General features: G+C 42.0%; 1 protein-coding gene across 1 annotated transcript; it reads right to left on the reverse strand.

The window, feature by feature from the left end:
- Positions 1–5,996: 5,996 nt before the first annotated feature.
- Positions 5,997–8,664, reverse strand: LOC131244629 (geranylgeranyl transferase type-1 subunit beta-like). Its single transcript, XM_058244133.1, has 4 exons — positions 8,443–8,664; positions 7,858–7,923; positions 7,311–7,398; positions 5,997–6,475 (listed from the first exon to the last, which is right to left on the reverse strand). Exons 1-4 carry the CDS (start codon positions 8,529–8,531, stop codon positions 6,278–6,280), a joined length of 441 nt encoding a protein of 146 aa, XP_058100116.1. The 5' UTR covers positions 8,532–8,664; the 3' UTR covers positions 5,997–6,277.
- Positions 8,665–22,797: the final 14,133 nt, after the last annotated feature.

Here is a 22,797-nt window from a genome sequence, read left to right on the forward strand (position 1 = left end):
TCGACGACATAATCTTCCAACACCCTAGACATGGCGGCGATCGAGTAGATCGAGCGGATCGAGAATTCAAGATGAGGGTTGATATTCCTAGCTTCAATAGCCAATTACACATTGAGGATTTCCTCGATTGGCTTTATGAAGTTGAGCGATTTTTTGACTACATGGACATCCCTGAAGTAAAGAAGGTCAAGCTTGTGGCTTACAAGTTGAAAGGAGGAGCTTCGGCTTGGTGGGAACAACTGCACCTCGCGAACCCGGCAGACGAAAGCACCAATCCGCACTGGCAACGAAGCAACTACTACGTGCCCGATTCCTCCCTGGCGATTACGATCGGGTATTATTCCAACAATACCAAAATTGTCGACGGGTAGTCGGTCGGTGAGAGAATACGAGAAGAATTTTACCGCTGGCGGCGCGTAACGATTTGGAGTCGCAGCAAGTCGCCCGATTCAGCGGTGGATTGCGTATGGCTATCCAGGATCGGGTCGAGATGCAGGTCGTTCCGGACGATGAATGATGCGATCAAGTTGGCTACTCGTGCGAAGTGCAACTTGAGGCGTCCTACACACGGACCTATCTCTGCAAGGATTCTGTGGCCAGTGTACGCGGGAATTGCACTAAGGGGAAGGAGCCCGTAAGAGCACGCACTCAACCTCCTACGTTTGAGAGCCAAGATCAGGGAAGCTGGCAAGCTAGACCCCAAAGGGGCGTATCGACTGCTGCTGGTCCAAGTAGAATTCTGAACCCCTATACTCGGCCAAGGCCCGATAACTGCTATCATTATGGCTAACCGGGCCACCTATCAAATACTCGTCCCCAGCTAAAAGTGGTAAACCTCGCTATCAATGATGGTAGTGCTGATAACGCTTATGAAGATCCAGATATTGAAGAACAGGAGCATACCACCGAGGATGAGGCAGATCATTCGAGTTAGGTTCAGCAAGATCACGGCGAGTTGTTCGTCGTGAGGCGACTATTATATGCGCCAAGAAAAGAAGTGCATCCACAGCGGCATAACATCTTCCGCACTAGGTGTACGGTGAATCGAAAGGTTTGTGACGTGATCATTGATAGTGGGAGCAGCGAGAACATCGTCTCCAAGGTCATGGTGGAAAAATTACAATTGAAAACGGAGCGTCATCCCTCTCCATATACAATCGGTTGGATCAAGAAGGTCAGTGAAACAAAGGTAACTGAACGGTGCACCATATCCTTTTCAATTGGCAAACATTATAAGGATGAAGTAGTATGCGATGTGGTTGACATGGAAGCATGTCACATACTACTCGGTCGGCCCTAGCAATCTGACCGTGACGCCACTCATAAAGGGCGAGATAATATATATATCTTCGTCAAGGGCGGCCGAAAGACCATATTGGCCCCTATGAATCCAGAGGGACCACCTGAAACTTCTAAAGTGGAGGGTCATTTTCTCTTAACCATACGGGACTTCGTGGAAGAATCAAAGGAAACAGGACAAACTTATGCATTAATTGTAAAAGGGGAAGAACTCGAGCCTACCAACATCCCTGAAATACTAAGGCCCCTGCTACATGAATTCAAAGAAATCTGGCCCGATGACCTTCCCGATGGGTTACCCCCCATGCGGGATATCCAACACCATATCGACTTTGTCCCTGGGTCCAGTTTACCGAATCGTCCTCATTATCGAATGAGTCCGAATGAGTGCGAGATTCTGCAGGGACAAGTAGAGGAGTTGATCCGTAAGGGTCTTATTCGAGAGAGCATGAGTCCATGTGTTGTACCAGCTCTATTAACTCCAAAGAAAGATGGGAGTTGGCGCATGTGTGTTGACAGCCGAGCCATCAACAAAATCACCATAAAATACAGGTTTCCTATACCACGGTTGGACGATATGCTGGACATGCTAGAGGGTGCAAAAATATTCTCTAAATTGGACCTAAGGAGCGGCTACCATCAGATTCGAATACGGTCGGGTGATGAGTGGAAAACAGCCTTTAAGACCAAGGAAGGATTATACGAATGGATGGTCATGCCCTTCGGGCTTTCGAATGCGCCTAGCACATTTATGAGATTGATGAACCAAGTTCTGAAACCTTTCATTGGGCGGTTCGTTGTGGTTTACTTCGATGATATTTTGATATACAGTCAAGACGAAACCGCCCATATGGAACACCTCAAGAAGGTCCTTCAAGTGCTCACTAAAAATAAACTGTATCTCAATTTAAAAAAGTGCAGCTTCATGACTGATAGCCTATTGTTTCTGGGTTTTGTCGTCACATCCACGGGCATTCGGGTGGATGAGGAAAAGGTGAAGGCAATCAGAGAATGGCCGGTTCCTACAAATATTCACGAAGTGCGAAGTTTTCATGGACTGGCGACATTTTATCGTCGGTTCGTGAAAAATTTCAGTACCATTATGTCACCAATCACAGATGCATGAAAAAAAGGGCAATTTCAGTGGACTGACGAAGCCGACAGGAGCTTTGCCGAAATTAAGTGCAAGTTATCCACGACCCCAGTTCTTATACTTCCCAACTTTAAAAAACTATTTGAAGTCGAATGTGATGCCTCATATGTCGGAATTGGGGAGTTTTGTCTCAAGAAGGTAAGCCGATAGCCTTTTACAATGAGAAACCTAGCGATTCACATGAGATTGAGTTATACGCGGTGGTCCAAGCACTGCGGCACTGGCGACATTATTTGATTCAAAGGGAATTCATACTTTACACGGACCATCAAGCTCTCAAATTCATTAATAGTCAAGCTAACATTAACCGTGTGCATGCTAGATGGATCTCGTTTTTGTAGGAATTCACGTTCGTACTAAAACATAAGTCAGGACAACAGAATAAAGTAGATGATGCATTGAGTCGCTATGCAACTTTATTAGTCACTATGAGTAATGAGGTTGTCGGGTTGGAGCGCCTCAAAGACATATATGCCGATGACGATGACTTCAAGGACGCATGGGTTAGATGCCAAGAAGGTCACCCCGGTGACTTACATATGCAAGACGGGTTCCTTTTCAAGGGAAATCGAATGTGAATCCTAAACAGTTCGCTAAGGGAACGGATAATCCAAGAGCTACATGGAAGTAGCCTCAGTGGACACCTTGGGCAAGACAAGACGCGAGCTCTCGTGGAAGAACGGTATTACTGGCTGCAATTGGTACGTGATGTAAGAAAGGCAGTCCAACATTGTTATATTTGTCAGACCTCTAAGGGGCAATCTCATAATATGGGCCTTTACACTCTGTTACCCGTGCCTGACGGCCCTTAGAAGGATTTATCGATGGACTTCGTACTTGGTCTCTCACGAACACAACGTGGCATGGATTTGGTGTTCGTGGTAGTAGATCGTTTATCCAAGATGGCGCACTTTATTCCATATAAGAAGACTCTCGATGCAACACACGTGGCGAATCTATTCTTCAGAGAAATTGTGCGGCTACACGGGGTTCCCAAGACTATTACTTCTGATTGTGACATGAAGCTCATAAGCCACTTTTGGTGGACTCTGTGGACTCGATTCGATACACGACTTCAGTTCAACAGCGCCTACCACCCACAGACTGACGGTCAAACGGAGGTTGTGAATCGCACGTTGGGAAACCTCCTTCGATCTATTTCAGGAGAAAAATCGAAGCGGTGGGATTTGGCCTTATCTCAAGCGGAGTTTGTATTCAACAACATGGTGAACCGCTCGACAGGAAAATCCCCGTTCCAGGTTATTTATGGACGAGTCCCTCGCTACACACTAGACTTGGTCCCTCTGCCCAAGCTCCCAGGCATGAGCATTGCAGCGGAACATATGGCTGACAAGATCATGGGCATTCATGCGGAAGTACAAACCAAGTTACATGCCTCGAACGAAAAATACAAGGAGCAAGCCGACAAGCATCGGCGACAAAAAGTGTTCGAGGTGGGTGACCAAGTAATGGTCCATCTGCGCAAAGAACGATTTCCGACCGGAACATACAACAAGTTGAAGAATAAAAAGATTGGACTGGTACCAATCATCCGAAAGATCAATGACAACGCTTATGTTGTTGATCTTCCAGATGACATGGCGATCTCACGGACTTTTAACGTCGCGGACTTGTTCGAGTATCATGAACCAGCGCATGATGAGAACTCGAGGACGAGTTCTTTTGAAGTGGAGGGGACTGATGTAGAGCGGGTCGCGGACAGTTTCATGGCCAAGATGGATCAGAAAAGGCCTGGTCGACGACAGAAGTGATCCGGACCATCGGACCTTAGATCGGGCGTATCTCGCAATCCGGAATGAGTTAGCTGACGTAAAATATATGATTTTGGGGTAGAACGAGCTACTTTAGCCAACCAACCCGCTATGCCGGGTTGCGCCGCCCGGAATTGCGAAAAACCCCTTGATTGACGGTCGTTTCCCTGTTTTAATTTCGTTTTTACTATAAATAGTAAGTTTTAGTTTGATTATAACTCTTCATCCGTTGGGCTTTAGGAGTTGCGCCCAACGTGAAAAGAGCTTAGAATAATTAGGGGAACGGTTTGGTGAAGCCAAATAGGACACTTACTATTTTTGGCCGAAAACCTTGCGCACTAGTAGACATCACGACCGTCTATAAATAGTAAGTTTACTATTTATAGTAAGTCGCGGATTCTAGGAGTTTGAGTTGTAGTTTGATTATGATTTCTTTCCCATTGCTTGATACCCTTATTTAAAGGGTTGTGAACTCGATTTTAATTATTCATCAATCAATTTCGAATTTATTAGAATTTATTTCTATTTTCTGCTTTCTTTCCTCGTGGATTCGAGAAGTCTCTGTGAGGAGTCCAGAGAAGTTCCGTGGATTCGGAATAGTTATCCTCTTGAGGAAGACGGTGCTCGACCTCACGTCCTCCCCTGCGTCAGTGGGGCCCCACACAGCTCAAGCTCATAGGAAGCTCCCATGAGGTCGACTTTGTGGCACCATTTCTAGTGCTATGAATTGGCCTGGATCCATGTCTGAATATATTCCAAAAATCCCAACAAATTCACCCCATACTATTGGTAAAACACCATGTGAATCCGAATTAGATTCCCCGCATTTTGCCAAGATTTCAAAATTATCCGTTGGGAGGTATTTGGATTCACATGGAATCCAATTCAACATTAAATATAAGGGTTGCCAAACATAGAGAAAACTCACATTTACCATCAATTCACACCAAATGCAGCCATCCAAAAGATTTCTGGTTCGTTGTTACAACTGATCTGTGAGAAGACAATGGCTCGAGCTGATGCCAGTAACTTCGTTATAGATGATGATTTAGCCATGGCTGGTATCTGTAGTTGCTTGAGTGATCCCAGTGATCAAATGATCTATGTTAATGGCTATGATCAGAGGGGAAGGAAATGGGAATCGTGTATGAGGAAGCAGCCCAACGGAGTGGAGTGGGCGGATATGATAAAGGAAGTCATTGAAAGTATTGGAATTGTCTGTTATAGAAAAAAAGCGGTTGTAGGACTACTCATCTAACTCATATCCAACTAAGCCATGTCAACTCGGTTTCAGTCAGCACTTGACTCAAAGCAACCGTATCGAATAACTATGGTTGTAGATTAAGGGGACCTATTCTCAGTTTCCAGAGCACCACCGGCTTCAAATTATCCTAATTAGAAAATCGGAAAACCATTCATTTGGATTGCCAAATGCTGTTCTTGAGTGTAGATGCTTGTACTGGTTACTCGAAGGAGAGATTCCTCTCCTGTATTTTATTGGCCAATTTGGATTTAGCCAATAAAAAGATCCAAACAAGATAAACTGTACATTCACCAATAAAAATGTGTGGCCCACTTAACAAGCCCATCTCATAAATTTCAGGCTAAACTGAGATGGTCAATGGAATTCACAGCACACATTGGAAGCAACTACAGCAAACAAATAGTGGTTTTCTGATAATCCTATCCATCCAACCACTCAATTCTACCTAACAAATACGGATCCTTTGCTCTCTCTTTTTCTTTTTCTTTTTTTCACTACCCATTTCTTAGCTGTCCGTTTTTTGGCTTCTAAAGTGACAGCTAAGATAATCCAATCACTATTTTTGGGACTTTCCTAAAAATGGGCCAGAATGCACCCAAATGAAATTTCAATGAGATTTATGATACAGATTTGTAATACACCTCAAAACGACAACAATAAGTGTTCTGTAATGCAGTTTATGTCACAACGAAATCAATAGCTATTTGAATCTGTACTCAAATTGCATGCTGCCAATCGGATGACCATTTTCACCAACCGAATTCCATCCTCTGATGCATTTTGCTGTATTCAGCATTTGGCTGCAATCCTTGTAGAAGCCTTTGGATTTGCAGAAGATGGCCACATTCCAGAGGTAAAATCAGTGGTGCCAAGCTCGACGCAGAGCGGTCTTATCCCAGGTTCATCCAACAAGCTAAATGCACAAAACCCATAGTAGGTATGGTAGAGATCCGGCAGCTGCTTCGGGAATTTTCTGAAACCGCTGTACTGGTGCAGGAGAATCAATAGAATTAAAAGAGGAGGTCCAGAATGACATTAGTTACAATTGATGATCCTGGCTGATCCAATGGGTCCCACCATGGATGGACCACAGCCCAAAATCTCCAGGATGTGAAGATCCCGACCAATCTTTGGATCCTCGTTCCTATTAAATGTTTGCTGCATTTCTTAACTGTTTGTGTCCCCATATGGGTTGCGGATCCAAGACACTGGTAGAAGGTTAGGATCATCCTGTCCAGGAGGTTTGGGGGGCTTGATCTATTGTGGGGCACATCAGATCAATAGCCTGGATCCCAATTGTATAGCACGGGAGTCCGAGGATGCTATTCATATCCTTACGGATAGCATAAATACGGGAATGAAAACTCTCCATACGGCATGTACATGGTGTTCCAAACCATCCATTCACAGGCACAAGGACGAATGTCTTATGGACCAAAAAATAAAATAAAAAATTACAACAATAGGACAATAGTAATCCAGCTGACAGTTTTTTTACAACATATGTTTCACAATTAGGTTGTCCGATCGGAGTGATTTACTGTTTATTTTATTGAGTGCTATTTACTGTTTATTTTTCCTTTTCTTGAATCTTTATTATATTTATACTCAAGAGTCTTTAAGAAAAAAAAAAATGTTGTCTTGATCGGAGTGATTTTTGGTGTAGGGTCCATTTATTGAGCATTACGATGAATGGACGGTTCAGCTCATCATACATGTATGCCACATATACGGTGTAAACCTTGGGAGGATTAAAATGGACTGCATCTACAATTAATAATAGAGCTACAACAGTAGAGAGAGAAGGTGAAGAACCATGTACCGGGGTCTGACAGGAAAGCAAAAAAGCACGCAGAGCATCCTTGTCAAAGAAGTGGTGAGCTCCTAAGATCTTCAAAACACCACCAACCCTGAATGCCACATTGCCCTTTTTAAACATCGCACCAAATGCAGCTGCAGACTCTTAGGAGCCTGTTTGGATTGATGGAATCCAAAGTGTAGATTTGGAAAGCAAAATGTCATATCTGAGGGAAACTGTGGATGAGGAAATCCGTTGAAAAGAATCCAAAAAAGGTTGGTTGTTTGAGTTTCCATCATGTTCAGAGAATTGTGGAATAGTCAATGGTCAAAAAGTAAAACCCGTTTCTCAAAAAGTTTGTGGAAATGAGGACAATCGAGTTTTTTGGAGGAAAGGGAAAGACCCGTTTTTGAGGAAAACCTTGGAAAAGATAATCGTATTCCACAGGTTACTTTCTTGTCACAATGGGTGGAAAATGACAGATCTACAGAAGACATTTTCTTTTATACAGTTACTTTTGGATTCCATCAATCCAAAAGAGGCCCTTAACTTCATGGCTATGTGGGCTTACCAAAATGCATAACATGTGTCACTAGGCTTGTTGGTTCGGCCTTGAAATCCACCATCAATTGTTTGCCTCCGTAGTAGGAAAAGGGAAGGGCGTAAACTTTCACATTCAAATGCTAACATCTGCAGAGGTTGTCACTAATATTAGAGTACAGAGGGCAACAAAATGCACCCTGTCGAATTTGTATCGCAAGATCACAATATCCAACCATCTAATACATACAAGAAATGACATCAGGTGCTTATTATGACACTTCAATCTTAAGCCTGAAAGCACAATCCATGATGAGGAAATCTATGATGTTGATTGAGAATTTGCTTGGCCTGCATTTTGGTGATTGAAATCGTTCATATTGTGGGCCACATGGGGGATTGGAGATCCCTAAAGATGGCACTCCTCATACAATTTGGGCCTCATTAAATGCAGACTATCGGTTGCAATCATCCATTTTCATGATGCAGAAGAATCCTGCAGCTACCTTAGGAATGGTGTATCACAAAAATATTGATATCACATACTGCTTTGAGACTGACAAAAGAAGAAGAAGAAGAAGAGAAAGAAAGATAACAAAAGAGGAGAAGAAAAGACACCTCTAAGCTCCGCTCCAGCAACGCTGGCACGTTGATGATGGAAGATGAAATGAATTTGGATGGACTATCATCTTTGATGAATCCCATCAACCGTAGAGCTGCAACCGCACAGTAAGTCGCACCACCTGTGTTGCTAAGACAGTTATATATATAGTAAGCTTTCAGACAGATGAATTGACTTTAAACTAATAAAATCATAGGTGGTATGCTCACACGATCCCCCCGAAAAAAAAAAAAAAGAAGTAGAGGAAGTATATGTCAAGTTGAAAAGAAAGGCGTGTACTATTTTAGTCTATTTGATACTTTCTTTGAAAATGCATATTGCCAAAGATGTGATTCTTCACAAGCGCTCATCATTTTATTTGTTTGGGTTTTCCCAAAGTCATGATTTTATGACACAGACATCAGGAGGATTGCCTGAAAAACAAACAATCCGAACGAAGACCATACATTGTGACATCCAGATTGAAACCAGAAAAGCTTTAAATGGATCTATACACGAATAAAGACATTCCATCCCTCACTCACGTAATCACAGCAGCAATTCAAATTGCTAAGTGTGTGTTTGGACTTAGGATAAGTGCCAGAATTGTGCATCAGTAATAATTCCAGTGTGGCAGTTGAAATAAAGCCGTGCTTCCAGAAATATATTAAGTGCATAACTGCATTCTGCATCAGACAGTATGAGTTTTAAAAATCAGCATGAATTGCCCTCCAACTCCCTTGTAGGACAAGAAATAAGAGCGGTGGCAATTTGGGAAAATGGGCTTTCGGCCCAATGGGAGGTTAATAATTCCCCCACAGACCCTGAAATTTAAAGCAACCTCTTGCAGTTTCGGCCCCTCATACTTCGACAGAAGCTGATTCAAGCCCATGCTACAAAATTGTCAAAGCTTATCTTTGACAACGAAAGAAAATTCTCCGGTGTTAGTCATCAACATGAGGAAGAAATGGTCTATTTAAACTCGGTAGGAGAGTTCAGGAATTATCAAGTCAAAGTTAGACTGCCGCAAGGGAGCAACTTGACTTGTCCAGCAATGTCACTCCAAATGGTGTTGGATTAACAGAATTGTTATATACACACCATATAAAACCTGTAAATATGAATAGAAAAGAACTTCAAAAAGAAAACATAGCTGCAAAACATTTGGTTTAGGGAAGCTATATTTCATGTGGAGATTCCCTAGTCACAAACTCATTTAGTTTAGGGAAGCTATATTTCACATAGAGATTCCATAGTCACAAACCCATTTGGTTTAGAGAAGCTATATTTCACATAGAGATTCCATAGTCACAAACTCATTTGGTTTAGAGAAGCTATATTTCACATAGAGATAGATTCCATAGTCACAAAACCCATTTGGTTTAGAGAAGTTATATTTCACATGGAGATTCCATAGTCACAGACTCACATACCCATTTGGTTAGGGAAGCTATGTACATGTGTTGGTATTACACAAAAAAGACGGTTACCCAAATCTGTTGGTATTACTCAAAATGGTGGATGTGTATAAAAAAATGGCCACTCATAATAGTTGAATCGGATATCTTACTAAATTCTCTCAGCTTAGAATTTTCTTTTCTCCCTTCTACTAACCAAATGTTAAAAATTCTTAGGACAAATTAAATGGCGAAAAGATTTCTGGTTCACAATTTCTATTGATCTTTAAGAAGACAATCAGTCGAGCCAATGTGAGGTGCTTTCTTGTAGATGATGATGCAGCGATTGCTTCTATCCGTAGTTGTCTCCCTCATCCTGGCACCCAAACGGTCATTGTTAATGGCTATGATGAGATAGGAAGGAGATGGAAACTGTATCTGAGGAAGCAGCTGAATGGGTATGTCATCGAAGGGGAGTGGGCCAATATGATACATAAAATCATGAGGGCCAAAGAGGGCAAGATACAAGTATGGGGCTGCCCGGAGGCACATTGGGCTCGCAATGTCTGCTTTGTGTTCACCTTCACGAGAGATTGATTGTGGAAGAAAGGATTGCGATTGTACCACATGAATAAGTGCCCGTGTATATATGTGACATAGGATAGATTGATAGATAAATACTTATATACATACATATATGGATACACATTCATGTACAATACCATGGCTGTTTCTGACTGATACTGGGCTGGTGCACCCGTATCATCATGGGCAATATCTAGTACCGATTTTGAAGGATGCTTGTACCTGGGTTGCATTATCTATTTTCCTCTCAGATCTGTAAGTTATACTGCTGCTAGTTTTATTAGTTGAGTTACACCGTCCAATTTATGGATCTGAACCGTCCATTAAGTCTAGAACACATTGTATGTGCTACCAAGCAAAAATCACAAGAATTGAATAATCCAATCCATCATTGATTCGGTCTTAGTTTTCCAAAGCTATGGATGGGATGGTTAAGATTGCCTAACAAAAGAGTTTCTTCGTAATCAATCATGTGTTAAGAGATGTATCCAGCGGGGATGCAACAGTCTAGATAGTAATATCCATGGTCAGGATGGTCTTGATGATAATATCCAACATTTGGATGGTGCAAATAAAAGTGTCAACGGTTTGGATAAGCTTGACAAAATAAACACCAAAATACAATATCAAGATATGAGAGTACTGGATCATTTATCATAAATAACAGCAGCAACAACCCCAACAACAACACAACGACCCTGTTTAGTAACTACTGAAAAATGAGTTATGCAGTATATAAATTGTTGGTGATTAAAATCATTTTTAATCCCTACCAAAATAATTGATCTCTAATGCATAGTTAAGGTTGACTAAATTGATATGAAATCATTTTTCAGTGGCTACCATGTTGGGGGGATTGCGGAAGCACACGGAGATGAATCAAGTGAAGTAATCCAATCACACCAATCAAACACAAACACAAACACTCCAATTTTAATGTGGAAAAATCCTCAGGGCCGAAATTTTTTTTAAAAATGGCTTGTTAGTTCATAGATCGACTTGTCGGTGCCCTGCACAAGCATGGTTAGCTCATAAGGGCACATGCAATCGACCCTTAAGGCCCAATTTTTTTTTTAAAAAAATGTCTTGTTAGTTACCTTTGATTGTCGTCGGGGCAATTCTGGCGGTGTGGCGTGGTCGCGGCTATGCCACGGGTTAGCGGGGATCGGGTGAATGTTCCAATCTATCCCCTCCTACACCTTCTCCCCTTCTCCTCTTCTCTCTCTCTCCTCAATTTTTGCAAGTGAAAATTTGTATGAGAGTGAGAGAGAAATTTTTGGGCTTTTATAGTCTCAGATTTTGTGTCCAAATGACCTTAGGGGTCTCTTTTCCATTATACTTGCCCATAATAAGTTAGTTTTGGCCCATAAGGCCCCTTCGGGGGCCCACTGGCTTATCCGCACAAAAGGGGTAGGTGCCCCATCATAGGATTTGCGATTGGTCAAAATTGAGTAGAGATCAGATGCTTCGATCAACCGCGGGGACCTCATTTGTAATGGACGGTCGTTGATGATCGATCAGGGACGCGGCTATACAGATACGGGTGGGGAAATATCCTTGACTCGTGTCTCGAGTTTGGTCGTAATCTAACGGTCAGAAGTTCGCAACTTTGCGAAACAATGAGGGGTCTATTTTACTTAAGTTTTCAGATTTCAGCCTAAGGGATTCGCGCGTTTCAAGCACTTGGCTTATGACCCAAGTTGAGAAATTCTGGGTACTTTCTTGGTTTGCCACCCGTGATGGGCGTCAAGCTCAGTGAGACAGACATTATTGTATAGTTTCGGAACTAGTGGTCCACTAACAAGCAGTCTAGAGCTCGTTTGGATAATCAATGCATTTTTTGGATGAATTAGGTATCAAGATTTCTTGTGCATAATTAATAGGGTTTAGATTAACTATGTTCATAGTGTGACCTATTCACAATTAACGAAAATGGCGATGCGATCATAATTACTCTAGACCGTTGGTTCTTAAGCTAAATGAGTAACTGGGTTGATTTGGTTTATTAATTAAGATCCAACCCATAGTTGTCTCAGCTTTAGGGGTCTTTATGTAATTATGGTTGTCTCAATTGGTTAGTGATAGATTGGCTAGATTTGGGCCTTAGATGAACAAATCACAAGACTAGACTTGAAGTTTAAGTGATTGGGCAGGTTTATTTGGCTTCATATGGTCAATTAATCGAATTCATATGGTTCTTTATTGGTATCACCTACGTATATATAGGCTCACCTTGAGCGTCAAAGGTCAGTAAGTAACGACATAGGCTAGTTGTATAATTATTTTTTTATACTAATTTTTAGCAATCTAAAATAGCGAAAATATAGAACGTTACAATACCCGATTCGAAGAAGCCTTGAATTACCCCAAGTTACACCCTTGAAACCTTAGGAACTAATTGGAAAGCTCTGAGATATAACCCAATCCCAATTACACCTCTATATACAGTCTTAGGAAGAATCACAATCGAAATCGGAAACAAATCTCGCAGATCGCAACTCTGCGATATGTTCAATGGGACCTTCGATGTCATCAACAAACCTTCGATGTCATCAACAGACTGTCGGTGGCATCGAACTAACACCAAAATAGTCCAGAGACAAAACATGAAAAATCGAATTTTCTCGATTGCCTTTCGTTGGGTTTCGATGGTATTGAACTTAAGTTTTGTAGCATCGAAACTAAGTTCGATGGCTTCAAACAGGTACCCAAATGGTCCAGCAACCAACTAGAGAAATTCCAAAATTCTCAATGGGATCGAGTAGTCGTTCGTTGGCATCGAATGGTCTGTTAATGGCATCGATAGACCTTGTTTCTGAATTGATTTAAGACATCAAAAAACAACATACCAAACATGGCCTAAAACTCTAAAAAATACCATTTTGTTACTCGAAGGAACAAAGGATTGGAAGATTGATTTAGAGTGGGTCGCGGACAGTTTCATGGCCAAGATGGATTAGAAAAGGCCCGGTCGACGACAGAAGTGATCCGGACCGTCAGACCTCAGATCAAGCGTATCTCGCAATCCGGAATGAGTTACCTGACGTAAAATATATGATTTTGGTGTAGAACGAGCTACTTTAGCCAACCAACCCTACTACGTCAGGTTGCGCAGCCCGGAATTGCGAAAAACCCCTAGATCGATGGTCGTTTCCCTATTTTAATTTCGTTTTTACTATAAATAGTAAGTTTTAGTTTGATTATAACTCTTCATCCGCCGGGCTTTAGGAGTTGCGCCCAACGTGAAAGGAGCTTAGAATAATTAGGAGAACGGTTTGGTAAAGCCAAATAGGACACTTACTATTTTTGGCCAAAAACCTTGCGCACTAGTAGACATCACGACCATCTATAAATAGTAAGTTTATTATTTATAGTAAGTCGCGGATTCTAGGAGTTTGAGTTGTAGTTTGATTCTGATTTCTTTCCCATTGCTTAGTACCCCTATTTAAAGGGTTGTGAACTTGTTTTTATTCATCAATTAATCAAATTCGAATTTATTAGAATTTATTTCTATTTTCTGCTTTCTTTCCTCGTGGATTCGAGAAGTCTCTGTGAGGAGTCCAGAGAAGCTCCCTGGATTCGGAGTAGTTATCCTCATCACGTTCATCCCTGCATCAATCGGTATCAGAGAGAGGATTCCCTCGGGCCGATGGCAAACAATGAAGGTATGAATCAAAATCCTGTGGACGGTGATCCAGGGATTCGTTATCCTTCGGAAAGAATAGAAGCTTTCCACCGGGAGAGTCAGTTGACCATGCAAGGGCTGCAGGCAACTCTTGACCGTCTTGCGGATGTGCTACTTCCGCCTCGAGCCCTAGGCGGTGTTCCACTACCTTTGGTTGCTCCCCCGCCCATGGTGGCTCTACCACCCATGGTTGTTGTACGACGCAACCCCAATTTTCATAAAGCACTACCACTGGCAAACCGTAGGGCTACACTAAATGATTCAAGTTCTAGCGGCAAGGACCTTAATGAGGGTTTTGCCCGATGACCAATCCATGGAGGTAATTATCTAGATCGTGCTGAAAGAAACTATCGAGGTAAGGCTGAACTTCCTAGTTTTAACGTTTTATTACGTATAAAAGATTTTCTCGATTGGTTAGCCGAAGTACAGAGATATTTTGATTACATGGATGTGCTAGATCATAAAAAGGGTAAAATTGGTAGCGTTTAAATTAAAATCTAGTGCTTCTGCATGGTGGGAACAATTACAACTCTCACGAGCCCGCTAGAATAAGGCGCTCATCTCAGCATGGCCACGGATGAGACATCTTCTTCGATCACGATTTCTCCCTAGTGATTATGAGTAGATATTATTTCAGCAATATCAAAATTGCAGACAAGGAAATCGAACCATCACAGATTACACTGAAGAATTCCAACGGTTGGCTACACGAAATGATTTGTCAGAATCTGAGTCACAGAAGGTGGCACGATTTATAGGTGGGTTGCGACCGACAATTCAGGATCGAGTTTAGATGTACCCAGTCGGGACCGTGGATGAAACAGTTCAATTGGTGGGTAAGACAGAAACACAACTTGCAAGAGCTCCTACTCGTCCATATCCTTCAACTCGACCCCCCATAACGGGTCCCACGCAAGATCTGGTGCTGCCACGAGGAAAAGACCCAGTACCTCAACTTCCTACAACTGCAAACCATGATACGGGGAGTAGCTCATCCAGACCTCAACGTGCAGCACCCACAACAGCGGGTCCGAGTAGGATTCCAAATCCTTATGCTCGGCCAAGGTCGAACAATTGTTACCGCTGTGGCCAACCAGGCCACTTATCAAACACTTGTCTTCAACGTCCCGCAATATACTTAACTATAAACGAAGGGGACACTGAAGATGAGGCCATAGAAGAAGACCATCGCTTTGATGAACATGAACAAACCACTGAAGAAATAGCAGGTGGCGATGAAATGACGGGCGAGGATCGTGGTGAATTTTTAGTTGTGAGGCGATTGTTGTATGCCTCACGGAAGGAATTACATCCACAATGACACAATATATTTCATACTCGGTGCACCGTCAACAAAAAGGTCTGTGATGTGATCATAGATAGTGGTAGTAGTGAGAACATCATCTCGAGAGTGATGGTGGACAAGTTGCGGCTACCAACGATGAAACATCCTTCCCCGTACTCAATTTGCTAGATAAAAAAGGTGAATGAGACCAAGGTAACTGAACAATGCACTGTCTCATTTTCAATTGGTAAAAATTATAAGGATCAAATACTTTGTGACGTGGTCGATATGAAAGCTTGTCATATGTTACTCGGTCGACCCTGGTAATCAGACCGTGATGCGACCCATCGGGGACGAGATAATGTTTATGTATTCGTCAAGGATAGTCGAAAAATAATCCTTGCCCTTATGGCACCAGAGAACCACCCTGGAGCCTCTAAAGTGGAGGGGAGTTCTCTCCTGACCATTTGGAATTTTATGGAGGAATCCAAGGAAACCGGCGAGGTATACACTGTAGTGGTGAAGGGCGAGGAAGAGGAACCCTCAAAGATCCCTCCAAGTTTAAGACTGTTGCTAAATGAATTCAAAGAAGTCTGACCTGAGGATTTACCTAATGGATTGCCCCCCATGAGGGACATCCAACATCACGTAGACCTCGTCCCTGGGGCTAGCCTACTCAATCACCCTCATTATCGGATGAGTCCGAAGGAGTGTAAGATACTTCAAGGGCAAGTGGAGGAATTGATCCGTAAAGGTCTCTTGAGAGAGAGCATGAGCTCATGTACCGTACCAGCATTATTAACGCCAAAAAAAGATGAAAGCTTGCGCATGTGTGTCGACAGCTGGGCAATCAATAAAATTACCATCAAATATCGGTTCCCAATACTACGGTTGGACGACATGCTCGATATCTTAGAAGGGGCCAAGGTGTTCTCGGGTACTATCAGATTCTTATTCAACCCGGTGATGAGTGAAAAATGGTATTCAAGACCAAGGAAGGGTTGTATGAGTGGCAGGTCATGCCCTTCGGCCTATCGAACGCACCAAGTACTTTTATGCGTTTGATGAATCAAGTTTTAAAACCGTTCACTGGCCGATTTGTGGTAATATATTTTGATGACATATTGATATATAGCCAGGATGAGGCGGAGCACAGGAAACATCTCAGGCAGGTGCTGTAGGTCCTACAAATTAACAAGTTGTACCTCAACTTGAAGAAGTGTAGTTTTTTAACTGATAGCCTGTTGTTTCTAGAATTTATTGTAACGTCCACAGGCATTCGTGTGGACGATGAAAAGGTACAAGCTATTAGGGAATGGCCGATCCCGACAAACATTCATGAGGTGAGTTGTTTTCAAGGGTTAGCGACTTTCTATTGTCGATTTGTGCGAGATTTTAGCACCATAGTCGCGCCTATAACAGATTGCATGAAAAAAGGACCGTTTTAGTGGATCGATAAAGCTGACAAGAGCTTTCATGAGATCAAGTATCGTTTGTCTACAACACCGGTCTTGGTGCTTTCTAATTTCGACAAATTGTTTGAGGTTGAGTATGACGCTTCATACGTTGGAATTGGAGGAGTATTATCACCGGAAGGCAAGTCGATAGCCTTCTACAGCGAGAAGCTCAGCGAAGCCCGAAAGAAGTGGTCGACTTATGAGCTTGAGTTGTACACAGTTATTCAGGCGCTGCGACATTGGCGGCATTATCTGATTCAAAGAGAGTTTGTTTTGTACACTGACTATCAAGCATTAAAGTTTATTAATAGTCAGACTAATGTGAATCGTGTGCATGCTAGATGGGTTGCATTTTTACAGGAATTCACGTTCGTTCTGAAGCACAAGTCAGGGCAGCAGAACAAGGTGGCTGATGCACTTAGCCGTCGTGCATCACTACTTGTTACGATGAACAACGAGGTGGTCGGCTTCGATTGTCTCAAGGAGCTATATGCCGAGGACGAGGACTTCAAAGATTCTTGGATGAAGTACCAAGAAGGTCACCCCAGTGACCTTCATATACAGGACAATTTTCTCTTCAAAGGGAATCAATTGTGCATCCCCCAAAGTTCTCTGAGGGGACAAATTATTCAGGAGCTACATGGAGGTGGCCTCAGTGGACACCTGGGGCGAGACAAGACGCGAGCTGTTGAGGGTCAAATATTGCATATTAAACCTCAATTATTACCTGAATTTATGAACATGATGCCGTTTAACGACCTATTTTAATCGTGTTTATGCTGCAAAGAGTTTCAAAACATGGAGGAAGAAAATCAAAGCTTGGCTTGGGCTGGACGTGGAGCACAGAGACAGAAAGTGGAGTTGTTTTATTTATTTATTTATCTAGTTGTTTATGTTATTTTTGGAATTAGCCTAATCATGTGGCTAGGCTAAACCTCTTAGCTAGGGCTAAGAGGTGAAGCTGTAGCGTGATGGGAGACTTTTGCTATGCCTTTTGTTTAGACTGAATTGATGTTGATTTTGGTTTTAATCAAGGGAATGTTTTTTTTAGTTTTTAATGGTCTGTTGTGACTAAAATTACAATGGGTCTGCGATGACTTTGACCATGTTCCTTTCCTTTTATGTGTATGACGTCAGGAAGCCCTGTTGTTCACCATCGTCTCCTGGGCATGGTTGGATGACGGTACCCTTCCTAACCTTCATACATTGTTGATTGGTTGGTAATTAGTTTAATTCCGTTGTTTACTTTGTCTCCTGGTCATGGTTTGGTGATGGAATCCATTCTAATTCATATACCTTTCATCTCTTAAAAACTATATCAAAGGAGGTTTGGTGATGGAATCCATTCTAATTCATATACCTTTCATCTCTTAAAAACTATATCAAAGGAGGTTTAGTCTTGTTTTTCATGAAGATGGAACTCTAAGTCCAGTTGAGTTGTTGAAATAGGCATAAGAACTCTAAGTGGATCCTCTGAATCCCTAGTTCCTTTCCCTGAATTGTTTAAGTTTTAGATAATTATTTCATCATCGTTCCTCAAATTACATTCGATTTAGATTTCATCTCATTCTAGTTCTAGTTCTAGTTAGTTTCATATTACGTACAGGTTTCAGTCCCTTGGGATTCGACCTCGGTCTCACCGAGTTTATTACTATATCACAACCCTACACTTGGGGAGTGAACACGAGCTCTTGTGGAAGAGCGGTATTACTGGCCGCAATTAGTGCACAATGTAGGAAAAGCCGTACAACGTTGCCATGTTTGTCAGACATCCAAGGGGCAATCTCAGAATACGGGCCTCTACACCTCGTTACCTGTGCCTAACGGTCCTTGGGAGGATTTATCAATGGACTTCGTGCTTGGTCTCCCACGAACACAACGCGGCATGGATTCGGTGTTTATGGTGGTAGATCGTTTCTCCAAGATGGCGCACTTTATACCATGCAAGAAGACTCTCGATGCAACACACGTGGCGAATCTATTTTTCAGGGAGGTCGTATGGCTACACGAGGTCCCCAAGACCATTACTTCCGATCGTGACAGGAAGTTCATTAGCCACTTTTGGCGGACTTTATGGAATCGATTCGATACACGACTTCAATTCAGCAGTGCTTATCACCCACAGACTGATGGGCAAACCAAAGTTGTGAATCGCACGTTGGGAAACCTCCTTCGCTGTATTTTAGGAGAAAAACTGAAGCAGTGAGATTTGGTCTTATCTCAAGCGGAGTTTGTATTCAACAACATGGTGAACCGCTCAACAGGGAGATCACCATTCCAGATTATCTACAGACGAGTGCCTCGCCACACACTTGACTTGGTCCCTTTGCCCAAGCACCCAGGCACGAGCATTGTAGCAGAACATATGGTAGATAAGATCATGGGCATCCATGCAGAAGTGCAGACCAAGCTACATGCCTCGAACGAGAAGTACAAGGAACAAGCATCGGCGACAAAAAGTGTTCGAGGTGGGCGACCGACCGCGTTATGGTCCATTTGCGCAAAGAGAGATTTCCGACCGAGACGTACAACAAGTTGAAAAATAAGAAGATTGGACCCGTCCCAATCATTCGAAAGATCAATGACAATGCTTATATTGTTAATCTTCCAAATGATATGGCGATCTCACGGATTTTCAACGTCGCGGACCTGACCGAATATCATGAATCAGAGCAGGATGAGAACTCGAGGACGAGTTCTTTTGAAGTGGAGGGGACTGATGTAGAGCGGGTCGCGGACAGTTTCATGGCCAAGATGGATCAGAAAAGGCCCGGTTGACGACAAAAGTGATCCGGAACGTCGGACCTTAGATCAGGCATATCTCGCAATCCGGAATGAGTTGCCTGACGTAAAATATATGATTTTGGGGTAGAACGAGCTACTTTAGCCAACCAAACCTGCTACATCGGGTTGTGCAGCCCGGAATTGCAAAAAACCCCTGGATCAATGGTCGTTTCCTTGTTTTAATTTCATTTTTACTATAAATAGTAAGTTTTAGTTTGATTAAAACTCTTCTTCCGCCGGGCTTTAGGAGTTGTGCCCAACGTGAAAGGAGCTTAGAATAATTAAGAGAACAGTTTGGTGAAGCCAAATAGGACACTTACTATTTTTTGGCCGAAAACCTTGCGCACTGGTAGACATCACGACCGTCTATAAATAGTAAGTTTACTATTTATAGTAAGTCGCGGATTCTAGGAGTTTGAGTTGTAGTTTGATTCTGATTTCTTTCCTATTGCTTGGTACCCCTATTTAAAGGGTTGTGAACTTGTTTTTATCCATCAATTAATCAAATTCGAATTTATTAGAATTTATTTCTATTTTCTGCTTTCTTTCCTCGTGGATTCGAGAAGTCTCTGTGAGGAGTCCAGAGAAACTCCGTAGATTTGGAGTAGTTATCCTCATCACGTTCATCCCTACGTCAAAGATTCTTCATTTTAGTTAAGATAATAAACATGCACAAGGAAAAGGTCCAAATGCAGTAAGGTTTTCCATGATTCACAATCTCAGCCTTTACATAAAAACAAAGGTCTGGATTTGACCAATTTTTCAGGACCTTGCAAAAGGTAAATATTTTCCATGACTTTCACACACAAGTTCCATAGTCACAAATCCATCTGGTTTAAAGAAGCTATATTCCACGTAGAAATTCCATAGTCACAAACCCATTTGGTCTAGAGAAGGTATACTTCACATAGAAATTCCATAGTTGCTAGCCCATTTGGTTCAAAGAAGCTATACTTCACATAGAAATTCCGTAGTTACAAACCCATTTGGTTTAGAGAACTATATTTCACACGGAAATTTCATAGTCACAAACCCATTTAGTTTAGAGAAGCTTTATTTAAAAATTTCATAGTCACAAGCCCATTTGATTTAGAGAAACCATTTACGTACGTGTTATGGTATTACACAAAAACAATGGGTTAACCCAAGTTAAAATCAGCCGGTATTACTCAAAATGGAGGTCTATAAAAGAAAATGCCATTCAAAATTATTGCATTGGCCGATCTCCTTTCTCCTAAGAGAAATCATGGCTATTCGAAAATTTCCCTTTGAGCTCCATGGAGAAAGTGTCAAGCATCTAAAGGAGAAAATATATAGTAATGAAATGAATTCGGTTTCAGAATTACAATTGATATGGGAGAAGACAATGGCTCAAGACAATATGAATAACTTCGTTGTTGATGATAATGCAGCGGTGACTAGTATCCGTAGTTGCCTCCGTAGTTATGGTGGTGTTCAAACAGTCGCTGGCTATGATTGGAGGGGAAGGAGATGGAAATTGTGTCTGGAGGAAAGGTCGAACAAGATCTTCTTTGAAGAAGGGTGGAATGATATGATAAAGAACATCAAAGGTCGACGAGACAACGTAATACAAATATGGGGCTGCCCGGATGCAAGTTGGAAGCATGATGCCTGCTTCGTCTTCACCTTTGACCTTTAAACAAGAGAGTGATTGTGATAGAACGGTTGCGATCGTGCCCCATGAACAAGTGCATGTGTGTCTGGCACATACACATGCATGTATATACAATACATGCATGAACAATACCATGGCTCTTTTCTAATCTCTTTCCTTTTATTTTTCTAAAATTTCAATGATATTTCGTTTTTTGCATTCAAGGTTTTGAATGGGTGTGTGACGTATTGACCGTTTACCAACGATACCGTTGTGTATTTGGCCCGTAACAGCCTATAATAGGATGTTTTGGGCTGATATGGGGCTGATATACTGAATCATGCATGGCAATACATATAGTACTGGTTTTGAAATTGGCTTTCACAGACTTATCTATTTTAATAAAAGAATTGCTTCATCATTGCAATGTGATGCGTCGGGACCTTAACATTTGAATCTTGGTCATTTAAAAAAAAAATGAAATGAACTGTTTATATGAAAAGTTGGTTAGACAACAAATAAAAGCTCTCATTGGAATTATTTCAACATGTTTACGCCAGCTCTGGCACATTCATGCTGACCAATAAAATGCCATCACATGTCGACACTACCTACAAAATAATGGATCAAGTCCTAATCGCATACTGAGGTTATCTTTTGCCCAACATCCTTTGGTGGCATGTCATCTACCATAAGAAAAATGGTATAGAACCTTACGCACATCATAAGAAAAATGGTATAGAACCTTACGCACATTTGCAAATAAGACACTGTGACAAGTGATATGTAACCCCAACATAAGTTGCACACATAATCCCCTTAAGGGAGGGGCCCATGAGGTGCCGCCGTTGGCTCACGAACCAGCGGAAGTGGACCATGCGGATCCCCATCCACACGGGGACTCAGATCCTCTAGAGCAGCGTACCTGACAAGTTTATAAAGACCTGCCGAGATAGGGATCTGATCACAATTTGGATATGCTTGACAAGACTGTCATATAATCTTACTAAAATGGGAGACCTTCACCAAAATGGAAGACTTTCCTAGAGATGATTGGTGCTTTCATGGCGATTACGAAGGTTCAAGATGTGAATTCATCTCAAAGTGGAAGGAAATTGGAAGACACCATGAGGAATATGAATTCAGTGAGATTGATCCTGTAACGTCCATGGATCTCTGCAATCATGTTGGTAAAGAGATCTAAAAATGATTTCAAACTGTAACCTTTAAAAATCTCTTTGGCTAGGCTCGGAAGATCGGAAAACAATTTTGCTCCGTAATCATCAAGGATTTTGGACCAACATGGAGACCAGTGAGGGTTTGTCTCCTCTCTAGCTATATAAGGAGCATATGTTGAAGACTTCGAGGCCTTGCGCCAAACACAATCAATTTATATAGCGCAACGCTGCTTATAGTAGTTTAAATTTCTCCACTTGTGCTTAGCCACATTATAGAACGTCTGAAATTTAGATTACTTAAATTGTTACTGTCTAGCGCCATCGCTGTAGTATGCTTAGGAGTAACATAAATATCCGCGACTTACCATTGCCAATCCTTACCCG

This window comes from Magnolia sinica, chromosome 4, assembly GCF_029962835.1.
Source record: "Magnolia sinica isolate HGM2019 chromosome 4, MsV1, whole genome shotgun sequence".
Taxonomy (NCBI): Eukaryota; Viridiplantae; Streptophyta; class Magnoliopsida; order Magnoliales; family Magnoliaceae; genus Magnolia; species Magnolia sinica.